Genomic DNA, 14,848 nt, shown 5'->3' with positions numbered 1-14,848 from the left:
TCCACAGCTTCATTATTTCAGTATGTCTGAAGGGATATATGTAACTATAATTCTCCTGATATGAAAACTTTTTGGGATTTCGATTGGCTTGAATATCACTGTTTGGGTCAGGGGTCCTGTTCTGGAACTTTTTTGGAAAATCAAATTATAATTTGATGCTTTTACCTAACTTCTGCCTCTTATTTACAATTGAAATGCAGTGATTGCACTGAAAGTGATTAGAACTTTAACTGATTTCTCTTTCTAAAAATCGGTTCAATTTTTTCCCTGCTGTAAGAAAGCCCAAAAGCAAAGTCGTTAATCTGCGGTTTTATTTTGAAATTTGCAACCGGAAATAATCAATTTGTCAAGACTAGCTTGATATTTCTGAGCTGGTCCGAGCCCCCAACGATGTAGTTACAGGAAGCCTTCTTGGGCACATATTGTGAACATCTCATCATGTAAATTTGCGGACATTTCTTCATCTCTTCGCTTCGTATCCACCGGAGGAGAGCGGGTTGGGACAAATGTATCCGTGGAGGAGAGAGGAGGACTGTCCGTGTGACTGTCAACATAACCGGAAAGAGGAATGGTTGTGTTTTCATTGAGTCTCATTCTCACGTTCATGTCCTGACATCGCTATTAAAACTTTCAAAATGAGGATCTTTGCGTCGTTGCTGAAAAACACGAACCCCAAAATCGAGTATTACTCGAGATTTTCACCATCACCGCTCTCCATTAAGCAGTTTCTGGATTTTGGTAAGAAGCAACAAGGCTCTCCTGTCAACCAGGGGCCTTTGTGACTTGTTATTAATTATTTGATCACTATTTTGAGTTTATTTTAGTCAGCGTTGGGGCTGTTTTAGTAGTGATAGACGTCTTAGAGCTACCTGAAACATTACACCTTGTTCTGATTATATATTTGAATGTGGTGTTTACTTGGAGGAACCCAGCCATAGCAGCACGCACTGTACCACACATGCTCATGACTGTATGTCATTGCAGGTTTGTTGACCATGTGTTTGATGCATGCAGGTATTTTGATTTCAGCTGGAATAACAGGATAGACGCCAATGCCCAAAGTGGGCCTCCTCTAGAGGGTCAGGGCCCCCTATTGGAAAAATCACTGTCCTGAACATGTGTTTTAATGTGCAACAAGTTTAATTCATCTGTCCAGCTTGATTTCAATAATCGTTAGTCATTGTTGTGAAGTGGCAGACAAAAGGTGAATGAGTCAGGTTTTCCCCTTCTTGAACAGTCAATAGCTGTGCTAGACAGTTTAACAAGTAAGAATTAATAAGCAACATGACAGCCACACTCAAGTCTTTCCTAATCCATCTGTGATTAAAACACGAGTCATCAGTGTTATGCAATGCTTTCTCCCAGCTGTGGATTGGATGTGTAGCACTGTGAACGTGCAACACTTGAAAACAGAAACCGTTCATGTCATTGGAGCAGTAGGACAGACCATCATCAGAGGGGAACAACTGAGACATCATGGAGCAGAGCTGCAGGGAGTGCGTCTTCCTTCAGGGCTGACTCAGTGTTTATTGGTTTCACTACCCAGTTTTATAGCTAATGTCTGGTCTTTTCACTTAGCTGAATCAGGGGAAGCCTTGCCTTTGAGCAGACATGATGGGACATTTCCTGCAATTTTGCTGCAATTGTTCCTCTGCATTGTTTGAGTTGATAATATTTACCTTTGTTCCCGTTTTGCATCTGGAAGAACTTGAAAGGATTTTCCACCAACTTTGTGTTTAGTAGTTTTCATTGCTAAAGGTTTAATAGTCTTCATCTGCTCCTAAGTGAGTCCTAGCGTGCACATTTAAAAGGCAGCTGTATTTATAGACAGTGGTAATTATATTTTGGTCATCCAAAAGGGCCAAAAAATGCAAAGTCACTCACGAGACAGGGGTTATTACTTTGCTGTGATTCAGATTTTCCTGTTTAGATGTGAAACAAATCCCCCAACCTTTTCATGACTCCTCCTCTCCACTGCGTGATTCAATTTATGATTTCCTTTCATAAGCTAGTGCTGGCGGACAGCTAATACAGTCCAAGCCAGTTGAAAGTATCATGTTAAAGGTTGAAACTGTTTACAGCTCCCAACCTCAGCCAGCATTTTAGCTCTGGCTTACTTGTTTACCCTCCCTAATAGGCACTTTGGTTCATGAATTCAAGGATTAAATCTTTTTTTTTTTATTTGACATTAATACTGTCTGATTTGTAGGAATGTTGTATGGTTGATAATGATAACAGTTTGGGGCTATTCAGTCTGTTTTAGAAGTAAATCATGCTACAGAGGTGTGGCTGCTGGTCCCAGAGAGAAAGTTTTCATGTACAGTGCTGTTGAAAGCAATTACCCCTTTCTTCATTATTTTGGCATATTTGTTACACTTAAATGTTTCAGGTATTCAAGCAAATTTTCATATTAGACAAAGATAACCCAAATAAATACATAATGCAGTTTTTAAATGACAACTTCACTTTTCTAGGGAAAAAAGTCACCCGAACCTACCTGGCCCTATGTGAAAAAGTAATCATCTCCCTTGTTAAATCATGAATTAACTGTGTGAAACACTTTTTTGGGGAAATCTTAGTTCGATTTCGCTGGTCATACCCAGGCCTGATTACCGCCAGACCTGCTGAATCAAGAAATCCCTTAAATAGACCCTGTCAGAAAAAATAATGAATTAGGCTAGAAGATCTCAAAAGGCAACACTTCATGCCATAATGGAAAGACATTCAAGAGCAGGTGAGAAACAAAGTTATTGCCTTCTAGTCTTTATTGAAGGCTTTGGGACTCCAGCAAACCACAGTCAGAGCCATTATCCACAAATGAAATAAAACTTGGAGCAGTGGTGAACCTTCCCAGGCATGGCTGGCCTACCAAAATTACTCCAAGAGAGCAACAACAACTTATCCAGGAGGTCTAAGAGGCCCCTGAATGACATCAAAAGAACTGCAGGCCTCACTTGACTCTGTTAAATTCAATGTTCATGATTCAACAATAAAGAGACTGAGCAAAAATGGCATCCATGGGAGAGTTCCAAGGCCAAAACCACTACTGACAAAAAGAACACAAAGGCTCGTCTCACATTTGCCAAGAAACATCTTGATGATCCAAAAGACTTTTGGAGAAATTTTCTGTGGACTGACAGACAAAACTTGAACTTTTTGGTAGGTGTGCGGCCTGTTACATCTGCTGTAAAAATAACGCAGCATTTCGTACAGAGAACATCATACCAACAGTCAAACATGGGGGCAGTGTGATGGTCTGGGGCTGCTTTGCTGTTTCAGGACCTGGAAGACTTGCTGTAATTGGTGAAACCATGAATTCTGCTGTCTTCCAGAAAAACCTGAAGAATGTCTGGCCATCAGCTCATGACCTTAACCCCTTAAAGCCTGAAAACAGAAACTATAGCTAGAAAATTCTAATTTATTGGAACCGAAATGTTTATTTCACTTTCTATTGAAATTTTAAAAAATCTGAATTTCCATAAAATTTAACATATATATATTTTTTGTATCTCATTTGATACATTAGGTGTTTTTGGTAACTGATAATCCACTTGAGGGCATTTTTAATCATTTTTCAGATTGTATTCAGAAGTTTTTCTTTGTCATTTGTGATCATATTGATTAGATAGAGTTATCATAAAAGTATGTATCAAATATGATACAACAGGCTTTAAGGGGTTCAGCTCAAACACATTTGGGTTATGCAGCAGGCCACTGATCAGAAACACACCAGCAAGTCCACATCTGAATGGCTTAAATAATTAAAATGAAGGTTTTGGAGTGGCCTAGTTAAAGTCTGGACTTAAATCTGATTGAGATGCTGGGGCATGGCCTTAAACAGGCTGTACGTGCTGTGTCCTCCAATATTGCTGAATTAAAACAAATCTACAAAGAAGAGTGGGCCAAAATTCCTCCACGGTGACGTCAAAGACTCACTGCCAGTGCAGATTTGCAGTTGTTGCCACCAAGGATGGCATAACCAGTTGTTAGGTTTAAAGAGGCAATGACTTTTTCACATAGGGCCAGGTAGGTTCGAATGGCTTTTTCCTCTTAATAAATGAAATCATCATTTAAAACTGCATTTTGTATTTACTTGGGTTATCTTTGTATAATGTTAAAATTCATTTGTTGATAAGTAGCATTGAAGTATGACAAATATGCAATGAAAAGACATCAGGAAGTGGGCATAGCTGCAGCTTTATTAACTCCCTTTTTTCTTCTTCTAGGCAGGGACAATGCCTGCGAGAAAACATCCTACATGTTCCTGCGTAAGGAGCTGCCAGTGCGGCTTGCTAACACCATGAGGGAGGTCAACCTGCTACCTGACAACCTGCTCAGCCAGCCGTCTGTCAGACTGGTGCAGAAATGGTGAGGCACTTTCCCAGTATGTAATACTTTTTATGACTGCTGGGAGATAAGAATTGACACGGATGCTATGATTACAAGTGTATAAAAGTTGCCTTTTGACCTGTGTTTCCGTTATTAGGTACATGCAAAGCTTTGTGGAGCTGCTGGATTATGAAAACAGAAAGCCAGAGGATCCTCACGCTCTGAATGAGTGAGTGGATCACCTCAATAAATGATTCATAGACATAATGCAATAAAGTTATCATGATTACAGCATTGTCAGGCAACCAACTTTCATACACAGTGTATTTATATATGCTGTTCTGCTGCAGCTTATTGGCTTAGTGCACACAGATCTGCAGACTCAGTTAAGTGTATATTTATACTATAACAATGCCTGTGTGATAAACAGTCATACATGAAGGATAAACACAGACAGGAGTCTGGATAAGACAGTGTGTTTACAGAGCACAGTTCCAAGAATAGTTCAGTTCACTGGAAATTAAAAAACACTGATATTAAAGCTCTTATGATGAGTTAATATCTGGTTATGAAACAGGCTAACTGTAATAAATTTTCCCTTTATGACTTAAAAAAGCCAACAGGATCATAACAGAGAAGATACATTGTGCCTTTTATATGCCTGTCACCCCTGCTCTGGGGTAAGTAGAGAGGATTAGCTGCACACTGCCAAAAAGTCTAATGAATTTTTGCAAACCAAAGATTAGTTTCAAGTTGGAAATTAGACATTAACAACAAAGATTGACATTTAAGACACAGAATTTAGACAGAAAGTTCCTTGAAAGAGCTTTAAGCCAATCTTACCTTTAAAGGTCACATATTTTACAAAATACTATTTTTTTAGGCTTTTCTAACAAAAACATGTGCCCCTGGTCTGTCCACAATCCCCTCAAGTACCAGAAAAATCCAACCCCCAACCCCACCCTCTCTTTTTCCCCACCTTTCAAAAAATGTGTTCTGAAACAAGCTGTTCTCAGATTTTCCCCTCATGATGTCATGTGGGGAGTTAGCCCCTCCCCCAGGTTTGATTGGCTCTCCCCACTTGGAGGAAAGTTCTGCCCTCCTCTCCTGATCCTCCTCTCAGCTGCCACTAGAGAGGAGGCTCACATCTATTTGGCCACATCACTTTCCTGAGAGGGGCGGAGTCAGACAGCTCATTAGTATTTAAAGCCACAGACACAGAAACAGCTCATTCTGAGCAGGGCTGAAACAGAAGAGCTTTTAGACATGCAAAAATCCAATACTGGAGTGTTTTTTTTCAGCAACAAACTTCACAGGCATGTTTTGGGCACCTCTGAGAGCAATATTAACTTGTCTTAAAAGTGTAAAATATGTCCCCTTTAAGGATAGATCAGAGAATAAAGAATCCTGATTTATAAATCACTCTTCAAATGCAGAAAATTGTTTGAGCAAGAGATTTACTCGGCAACAACCTTGCTGATTATTCCAAGATGGCACTGATGTAACATTCATAAGTAGATTAATTTCCTAGCTAATGACATTTTCTAATCTTTTAGTTTTCTAGATCTCTTGATTGAGATCCGTAACCGTCACAATGATGTGGTTCCCACCATGGCTCAGGGAGTCATCGAGTACAAGGAGAAGTTTGGCTTCGACCCTTTCATCAGCAGCAACATCCAGTATTTCCTCGACCGCTTCTACACCAACCGCATCTCCTTCCGTATGCTCATCAACCAGCACAGTGAGTCTCAAAATTCCATTCTGGTCACAAACATGACGTCTGTCGGGCCATCTTGACGGACTTTTCTGTCTTTTTGTGCAGCTCTGCTGTTTGGTAACGACACCAACCCTGCACTTCCAAAACACATAGGCAGTATTGATCCAACCTGCAGTGTAGCAGAAGTCGTCAATGGTGAGTTAAAGTATTTCTAATGCTCTGGAAGCGGGCCATTGAAGATATGATCTTATCTGGTTCTAAAGGTCTGTGTTTGAATGAAAGGAAGATTTTGTTTTCCCAACTTCCAGATAAAGAATTATCATCAAGCCTTTGTTTTTACAAGAAATGACAACTGGTTAAAATAACTAAATGATTCAGTGTCTCACTGCCAATAATGCAACAATCACAGTTTTCAGTTTTAACAACAGAGTTGTAACAGTTCCTTGAATTGGCATCTCTGCATGTGTGAAAGCCTAGCACCAAATGTATGGACCTCTGTTGAACTAGGTCAGTCGATTTAAAAAGAGTGGATATTAATGCACTTATTTTATATTACATATTTTAATTTAATTGACTTATTTTATAAAAAAAAGCCACTTTGGTTTTACATTGACCATTATTGATTTATAAAAATCATTAATGACTTCTCAAGTGATCATCAAGTCCTTCATTGTGTTGTACCTGGAGTAGAATGAAGTTTCACTATAAGGGAAATGGGGATCACCAGAGTGCAGTGAATGTGTCTGAAGTGATTCTAGTATAAAGACATCTCTGTCTGGAAGGTCCAGTCACTGGTTAATCAGAATTCCTGACTACCATTACACCACAAACACAAAAGAACACTCCAAGCAACTCCAAGAAATGGTTATTGAAAAGTATGATTCAGGGGATGGATATAAAACAATTTCCAAGGCTCTGAACATCGGCTGGATTTCAGTTAAATCCATCATCAAGAAATGAAGTAATATGGCACATGTGTAAATCTGCCTAGATCAGGCTGTCCTTATAAACTGAGTGACTGTGCAGAGTAGTGAGAGAGGTCACCAAGACACCTATGACTACGCTGAATGAGTTCCAAGTTTCAGCAGCTGAGATGGGAGCGACTCTGCAGACAACAACTGTTGGCCGGGTTCTTCACCAGTCAAAGCTTTATGGGAGAGTGGCAAAGAGAACGCCACTGTTGAAGAAAACTCAGTTTAAATCTGGACTACAGTTCACCAAAAGGCATATGGGAGACTCCATGGTCAAGAGGAAGAAAGTTATTTGGTCTGATGATATCAGAATGGAGCTTTTTGGTCATCAGACAAGACACCAAACACTGCACATCCTCACTGTGAAGCACGGTGGTGGCAGCATCATGCTGTGGGGATGCTTCTTGGCAGCTGGCCCTGGAAGGCTTACAAAGATAGAGGGTAAAAAACCGGAGGACAATATTATTCAGTCTGCAAGAAAACTACACAGATATGATTTGTAAAGAACAAGGTGAATGTTCGGGAGTGGCTGAGCCAAAGCCCAGACCTCAGTCCAAGAGAGAATTTGTGGCTGGACTCGTGTGAGTGCATCTACTAAATACTGACTTGAAGGGGTGAATATTTATGAAGTCACGTATTTTACATGACATATTGCTATAATTTTGTATAAATCTCTGCTCACTCTGACATTAAAGATGTCTTTTTTTGTCAAAAGAGCCAAGTTCTATTGACCATGATTGATTTATAAAGGCAACAAAAGGGTAAAACATCCAAGGGGCTGAATACTTTTTATAGGTACTGTAACCTCCAGGCATTGATTGTAGTTGCTCTCTAAAGCAGCTATCTTTTTTTCCACAGGTAAAATACTTAGATGGGAAAATTTTTTTTGGAAGTTGGGAAATTGGGGGACATGTTTTGTACAGTATTTTAAGAAAAATCTATAAATAATAGAATTAGAGAAGAAGATTTTGGCAGTCTTCTACTTTTTTCCAGAACTGTATTCTTGATAACCATGACAAAATATTTGAATTTTTCCCTCAGTATTTGCATACTTCTTCCAAGAGTTCATACGTGCGAAACGGCCAGTGTGCTCTGATAGTGTTTTTTGAATGGAATTTCAGTATTGTTGATCCAGCGCTGTACTTAGAATGACACAGTGAGAAACATAAGCTACGTTAGTGAGCAGTAACAGGAATCCAAACACAAACAATCAACATATTCTGCTCATTTTACCCTGATTCATGTTGTTTTCACTCCTTGTTTTCCTCTAGATGCCTACGACACAGCCAAGATGTTGTGTGAGAAGTACTACTTGGCAGCTCCAGAGCTGAAGATTGAAGAGTTTAACAGTGAGAGATTTTATTTATTTTGTTCAACCATTTCTCCCTGTAATTCAAACATAGGAAATAGCCTCTCAGTGCTGCTTAAGAACCAGATTTAGTCCTCTGATTATAATGTTCACCATATCATTAACCTTAAAGCAACACTGCTTTGTCTTCTCTCCTCACACTCCTTTATTCTTCCAGTGAAGGCCCCTAAAAAGCCCATCCAAGTGGTGTATGTGCCCTCCCATCTCTTCCACATGCTGTTTGAGCTCTTTAAGGTGAGTAAGGGGCAGAATCCCAGTCTGTTTTCTATCTGTCCACTTTACTGTAATTAAATTGCAATGTTACTTTAATTCCTTACGATTGTTGTGTTAAGCTTGGTTTATGAAGTGCATCTGTGTTTGTAGAACTCAATGAGAGCCACTGTGGAGCTTCATGAAAACAGTCAAGAGGGATTACCTCCAGTGAAGGCCAAAGTCACTCTGGGGAAAGAGGATCTGTCAATAAAGGTAAAGAAATACAAACCCAAATATTTGTGTGCTTAAACAAGAAGGTTGAGTTTTTCTTACTATTTCATGTCTTTTCTCTCAGATCAGCGACAGAGGAGGAGGAGTTCCTCTGAGGAAGATTGACCGTCTCTTTAACTACATGTACTCCACCGCCCCGACACCGAGCCTGGAGCCAGGAGCCGTCCCACTGGTAAACTACAAACACACATGTACAACCTAATCAGCATTGACCATGGTGAAAATTGTATTTATGTATGGTGTGACAGCTGGGAAATTGAATTCTGCCACTCTGTGTCGCCACCCAGGCTGGTTTTGGCTACGGTTTGCCCATTTCTAGGCTGTATGCCCGATACTTCCAGGGAGATCTGAAACTCTACTCCATGGAGGGTGTGGGCACTGATGCTGTCATCTATCTAAAGGTAAAGTGAGCTGTTCAGATCTGGAACAAGTTGTTATCATTTTTCGACCCTCAAAGACTCAGTACTCTGAGGTTATGAGTTTAAAGGGCTTCTCAACATTTGGAAAAATAAGCCTGATCCTTTTTTTAACTAAGAATTTGATGGAAATTTAATATCAGTGTCGCTTGTCTGGGAAGTAAGGCTGAGTAATTTATTAAGATTTAGATTAAATCTTAAAAAGTTGTGTATTTTACCCCTTTAAGACAAGTTTATATTAGTCTCAGAGATCCCCAAAACATGCCTGTAAAGTTTGTTGCTGAAAAATCACTCCAGTATCGGATTTTTACATGACTAAAAAACCCTCTGTTTGAGCCCTGCTCAGAATGAGCTGTTTCTGTGTCTGTAGCTTTAAATGTTAATGAGCTGTCTGACCCCGCCCCTGACCGCACCCCTCTCAGGAAAGTGATGTGGCTGAATGGATTGAGCTCCCCTGATCAGGAGAGGAGGGTGGAACTTTCTTTCAAGCAGGGACTGCCAACTGAACCTGAGGGCACCCAGGGGTGAGGGAGGGATTTCAAAATAAAAGCGTAGCTTAAAGATGACAGTGTAGAATGATCTTTTGACTTTCAACCTGATTTGATAATTAATCAACCAGTCGATGTATCAGTACACATGGATGGATCACTACACCCCTATAGCTTAGCTTAGTATAATGACTGAAAGTGATGGGGGAACAGCAAGCTACCAGCTTCTCTAAAACCTACTTTTATTTAGAAGTGTCATTGCCAGCTAGCTTTTACTGCTAGCTCTAATGCAATGCTAAGCTAATCACCTCAGAGTTGTATTTACTGTTATCTCAATTTTATTTATCCTTTCAAACTGACTCTTCTATTTTGTCCTTCTCTTCAAAGGCCTTGTCCAGTGAGTCCTTTGAGCGCCTGCCTGTCTTCAACAAGTCAGCATGGCGGCATTACAAGACAAGCCCTGAGGCGGACGACTGGAGCAACCCCAGCAAAGAGCCACGTGATGCCAGCAAGTCCAAATACAAAGCCAACAGATAACTCTGCCTGGCCTGCTAGCCTGCCGACCCTTGGCTGGGAGCCCTGAAAAGCTCACTCTCTTGCCCAGAGCATGTTGGATGAAATGTTGCCCTTGGGTAAATGCTCAGTTTGGGATCAGACTTGTTTTTTACATTCCAGTGGTTAAAGATGCATGACCTTGACTTATATTTGTACCCAATGGCAATAACATTCATCAGCATAGCTTTTACTGTCGATGCATTACCACTGGCTCTCCCAGGATGGAGTTAAAAATTAGAGATCCTTTCTGTCATTTCATTAGATGATGTGTGACTCTGTGCTGAAGCTGACTTAATTTTCTCCTCTATTCACTTCATCACCATTCCCCCTCCCTCTGTCTCATGCACCGTTCAGCCTGGCTCCTCTTTGATGACTAGGCTGCTGCTCCCTGTGGCTGAATAAGCTGTGCACTGCTGATTGAGAGTCTTTTTCAGTCGCAGAGGGGGCTTGTATTCTGTTTCAACACAAGCTGAGTCAGAGTGGGGTGAGTTTCAGTGCAAACCGGGCGAAGAGGAGGATTCATTCCCTTCCATTGGGAGACACTCGAAACAGAACGCACAATTAGGCCAGTGTGCCATTGGCATAGTAAAGACTTGTTTGGGTTAGACTTTGTTTAAGCCTGGGAAAAACATTTCCAGTAGATGACAGAAAATTATAGCTCTTGTGGAATAATTATGAGATGCACTGCATCAAGAGTAGAACTTATTTTTAAAGATCTAGAAGCCACGTTTTCCAGTTTATGTCAGAGAGAGAAAGCCTTACTTCTTGGAACTATTTTCACACATGCACCTCTGAAAATTTCAAGAGAATTTCAGGAAGGTTGTCCCTGAAGACTTCATGAGTTGCCCTTCAAAGTGGGACTGTGGATTTGAGAGGAAGGGTCTCAGCGGGCAGGCAGAAGAATGACTGAAATGGGACTGCATGAAATTAGATGTACTCGGGAAACATGAATAAGCATTCATTACAAAATTAAAATGAATGCAGGATAACAACATCCCCTCCCTCCCGCTCATGGTGAGATTGGCTGGCCCTGACTTCACACAGGAGAAGCTGGGGTAAAAAAAAAATAACCTATTTGCATTCTAAGCAGCTCATCCTGGAAATTTTGGGAAATTTCAGGAGTTTTTTGTATGTGTGGAAGCATTATTACAGGATATTTAATATGTAAAATTTGCCTCGAAGGCTCTTAAAGAACTTGAAGTTGATTCATTATTGCAGGATGTTAGAAATAAAGAGTATTCTGATGATATTCTATCTTTTATGTATTAAAAATGCCCTGAACTAGAGAGCTGACCAGCAGGACTGACCCTCATCGGACATCCCCTCTTTCATGCCAGCTCTGCACCCTGAATTAACACCTGCTAAAGGACCAAAGCAGCATCTGTAGGATGCTTACAAAACACCACCATGCCATTCAAGTAGCTTCAAAAACACCAGCATGATGAGTTGTGCAAAGCCTTGCAGAAAGAATGAACATTATGCATCTAAAGAGGACTATAAGCGGGACCTTCCATGCTGGATACATGACACGCTAACAGCTCGGACATTGCTTCTTCCTGCCAGCATTGTTGTGTTAATACTAATCCTTACAGTCCTCTGAGTGATTGAACAAAGCTTGTATGCTTTTAAAAATATACGTTTGTGTTTTTAACCACAAGTAAAAACAGACTAAAAATAAGTAATATGCTTTTAATTTACTTGGGAACAAAACAGTTCAAGTCCCTGTAAAGTGAGATCTGAAGTTTGTGTCTTAAGACGCTAAATATGTTGGAATAAGGTTACTGTAAACATATAAAAACACTGAGGACTTTGTGTGACTGTGTTTTTGATTTAGACCATCCGAAAGTTCTTCTCCTCTTTCCTGGCTTGGTTTGAGATTTTGTAGGGCAAAAATCTGAGCCCATGACATCACCAGTTTTGATGGGGGACTACCCTGTCCCCCTAATGCTACAGCGATTTAAAAAAAAAAAAAAAATCACAGAGCAGTTCATTTAAGTACAGTCTGTTGTCAGCTGATGTCACAGCCTTCATTGAAAGTTAATAGTCAGCTACATGCTGTTTTTATGTTCATTATGAGGTAAATTTCCCCAAACTATCAGCCACAGTGCCCTACGGGTCATTGAAAGTATTATTAGAGAGATTTGTGCCAGAAAACAGTAAATTTAATCCTCAACTTCTGTCTCTGCTCTGGCACAGAGCCAGGCAGCTGAGCCCTGATTTCTCATGAGTGGGCGGGACTTCATCTAATTCCACAGACACGCCCACAACACCCTAGAGCAGATATTACTCCCTCATTCTTTTTTTATTTTGAAGCTTAATTTTCTAAACTTAGAGATGTTTTTCATGACTGAAATTTGGCCTGGTGGCTCATAACAAAACAGCCTGTCATACAACAAATCTAAAATGAAGATTTTTTTAATCACTTTACAGGAACTTTAAAGAATGTTTGTTTAAGGCTTTTGCACCATTATCTCTATTTTTTTGCTTTAAAGTTGGAAATGTTTTGTTATCTTCTTATGTTCTTCTCTGTATCTAAAATAGGAACTCAAGCTACATAAAGGAAATAAAACAGGGTAAATGTGGTTAAAGGCAGCCAGTACTACTTTGTGTGACATGAATTATATTCTGAAATTTTTTTAGTGCAGTTTACTTACTCTACATGTGCATTTTTCCTTTCCTGAATTCATTTCACTCCTCTTGTAAGAACTGTTTTAGGGGGGAAATTACAATCAGGTGAAATTCAGTGCAACCACAACTAAAAAAAGGCCCAAATATGGCTCAAATTGGGTACCATTTTTAGGACCAGATGATGTGGAGTGTCTTTGCGCCAAAGTGACATTCTTTTCTCATCTCCTTCAGCTCAAGTCTGATGTGAAAAGAGTGGAAAGAGAGACAAGCTCCTTCGACATTTTCAGCCTCACTGTAAGATTTCATCACTGCCGATGCCTTCGTTAAAACTGCCAGTCTCTCTGAGTGGTACTCAGAGACAAACCTGCTGTAAAAGAAGTGCTGTGTTTAATGTTGAGACACAACAGAAAGCCTCATTTAGATGCCTCATATTCTGTGCTCCCTGTTCCAATTCTAGCTGTGTGCATTAGAGGCCTCTATCATCACCTGTAGCTGTCAGTCTTTACTGTTGAAGTCTTTCTGTTCTGATAGTATTGTATTTTTTGGAAATACTGTGTACATAACTATTAATAATAATTATGTATTTGCAGCCAGTGTGGAGTGGTAACTGTGTTCCAGCTTAAAAAATGTATCTGTATGCATGATGACGGAGCGAATGAGGACAAATTACCCAAAGAAGAGTGGTCTAATGTATCAGCATGAGATCAACCAACATTGTTAAACCCTAACAATAAAGAAAAAGCTGCTGTGTGCAATCCGTCAACTCTCACTGTCAGAGTTTTTATTTATTCACATATTAAGCTGGTTTGAAAGTTAAAACTTAAAAAATAAAACACATTCCCAAAGTTTTTTTTACATATAGTGCAGATTAACAGGATGTTAAGGTCTCTTCATTGCATCGGGGGTATTTCTTGTATATTGATGAGATGGAAGAGAGGCCTTCTGCAGCCTGAGAACTCTTATTACACACATTTGTAATAAATAAAATAAAATAAATAAGGGCGATGCTCAGCTTTCCTGACTGTTCACCTGGAGGGCTTCAGTTATTGTTAAAGTCAATGTTTCAAGTATCATCAGAGTCCTAGAGGAAGGCTTGATTTCCACATTTGTTGGGTCTGATTTACAGCTGACATCGAGTTCAAGAGAGCAAAAACATCCATTAAACACTGATAAATAAAACATGGGAAGAAAGTACATAGCTTTTTGTGATAAAAACCAAGAAATGTTAATCTACATTCCCCTCTGAAAGTATTGGAACAGTGAGGCTCTTTCCTTTAGTTTTGCTGTACACTGAAAACAATTGAGATAAGAGATCAAAATTCAGCTTTCATCTCCACGTATTTACATCTGGATTTGATGCACAACTTAGAAGAGAGGACCTTTTGTTTGAACCTTATGTGAGCAAAAGTATTGGAACATGTGACTGACAGGTGTGTTTTGTTACCCAGGTGTGTCCTATTACATCAATTATTTACACAATAAATAATGCTGAATGTCTATGGTCAGTTTCGGATTTTAAGCTTTGCCTATGCAGACTTATAGTTGTGTAACCAACATGTAAACCTGAGAGCTGTCTATGGGTAAAAACAAGCAACCGTGAAGCTGAGAGAAGATAGAAAAGCAATCAGAGCCATTGCACAAACATTGGCCATATCCAGTACAACCATTAGGAACGTCCTGAAGAAGAAAGAAACCACTGATGTACTCAGTAACAGATGTTGAACGGGCGATCAAAGGAAAACAGCAGTTAACAACAGAAACACTGTGAGCTGTAAAGAAAGACCATAAAACAACTGTTAGTGACATCAGCAACAAGCTCCAGAGGGCAGGAGTGAAGGTATCACCACCTACTGTTGACAGGAATGAAGGTATCGCCATCTACTGTTGACAGG

At 39.9% G+C, this 14,848-nt stretch overlaps 1 protein-coding gene across 6 annotated transcripts; it reads left to right on the top strand.

Moving 5' to 3' along the window:
- The first annotated feature begins 372 nt into the window (after nucleotides 1-372).
- On the top strand, nucleotides 373-13,719 carry pdk3a (pyruvate dehydrogenase kinase, isozyme 3a). 6 transcript variants are annotated; one of them, XR_005993381.1, is made up of 13 exons: nucleotides 373-738; nucleotides 4,227-4,368; nucleotides 4,487-4,558; nucleotides 5,886-6,070; nucleotides 6,152-6,241; nucleotides 8,289-8,366; nucleotides 8,544-8,620; nucleotides 8,750-8,851; nucleotides 8,934-9,041; nucleotides 9,157-9,270; nucleotides 10,161-10,405; nucleotides 10,683-10,812; nucleotides 13,188-13,719. XR_005993381.1 is itself a non-coding variant. In XM_041814032.1 (13 exons), exons 1-12 carry the CDS (start codon nucleotides 636-638, stop codon nucleotides 12,884-12,886), a joined length of 1,209 nt encoding a protein of 402 aa, XP_041669966.1. In that variant the 5' UTR covers nucleotides 373-635; the 3' UTR covers nucleotides 12,887-12,901; nucleotides 13,188-13,719. The 6 variants fall into 6 exon arrangements, 3 of the variants coding, with proteins under 3 accessions (XP_041669966.1, XP_041669967.1, XP_041669968.1); XM_041814032.1 differs by lacking the exon at nucleotides 10,683-10,812 and adding an exon at nucleotides 12,870-12,901 and having other exon boundaries at nucleotides 10,161-10,281; XR_005993380.1 differs by lacking the exon at nucleotides 10,683-10,812.
- Nucleotides 13,720-14,848: the final 1,129 nt, after the last annotated feature.

This window comes from Cheilinus undulatus, linkage group 19, assembly GCF_018320785.1.
Source record: "Cheilinus undulatus linkage group 19, ASM1832078v1, whole genome shotgun sequence".
NCBI lineage: Eukaryota > Metazoa > Chordata > Actinopteri > Labriformes > Labridae > Cheilinus > Cheilinus undulatus.
The sequence above is the reverse complement of the archived record's forward strand: the minus strand, read 5'-3'. Positions and strand labels throughout refer to the sequence as shown.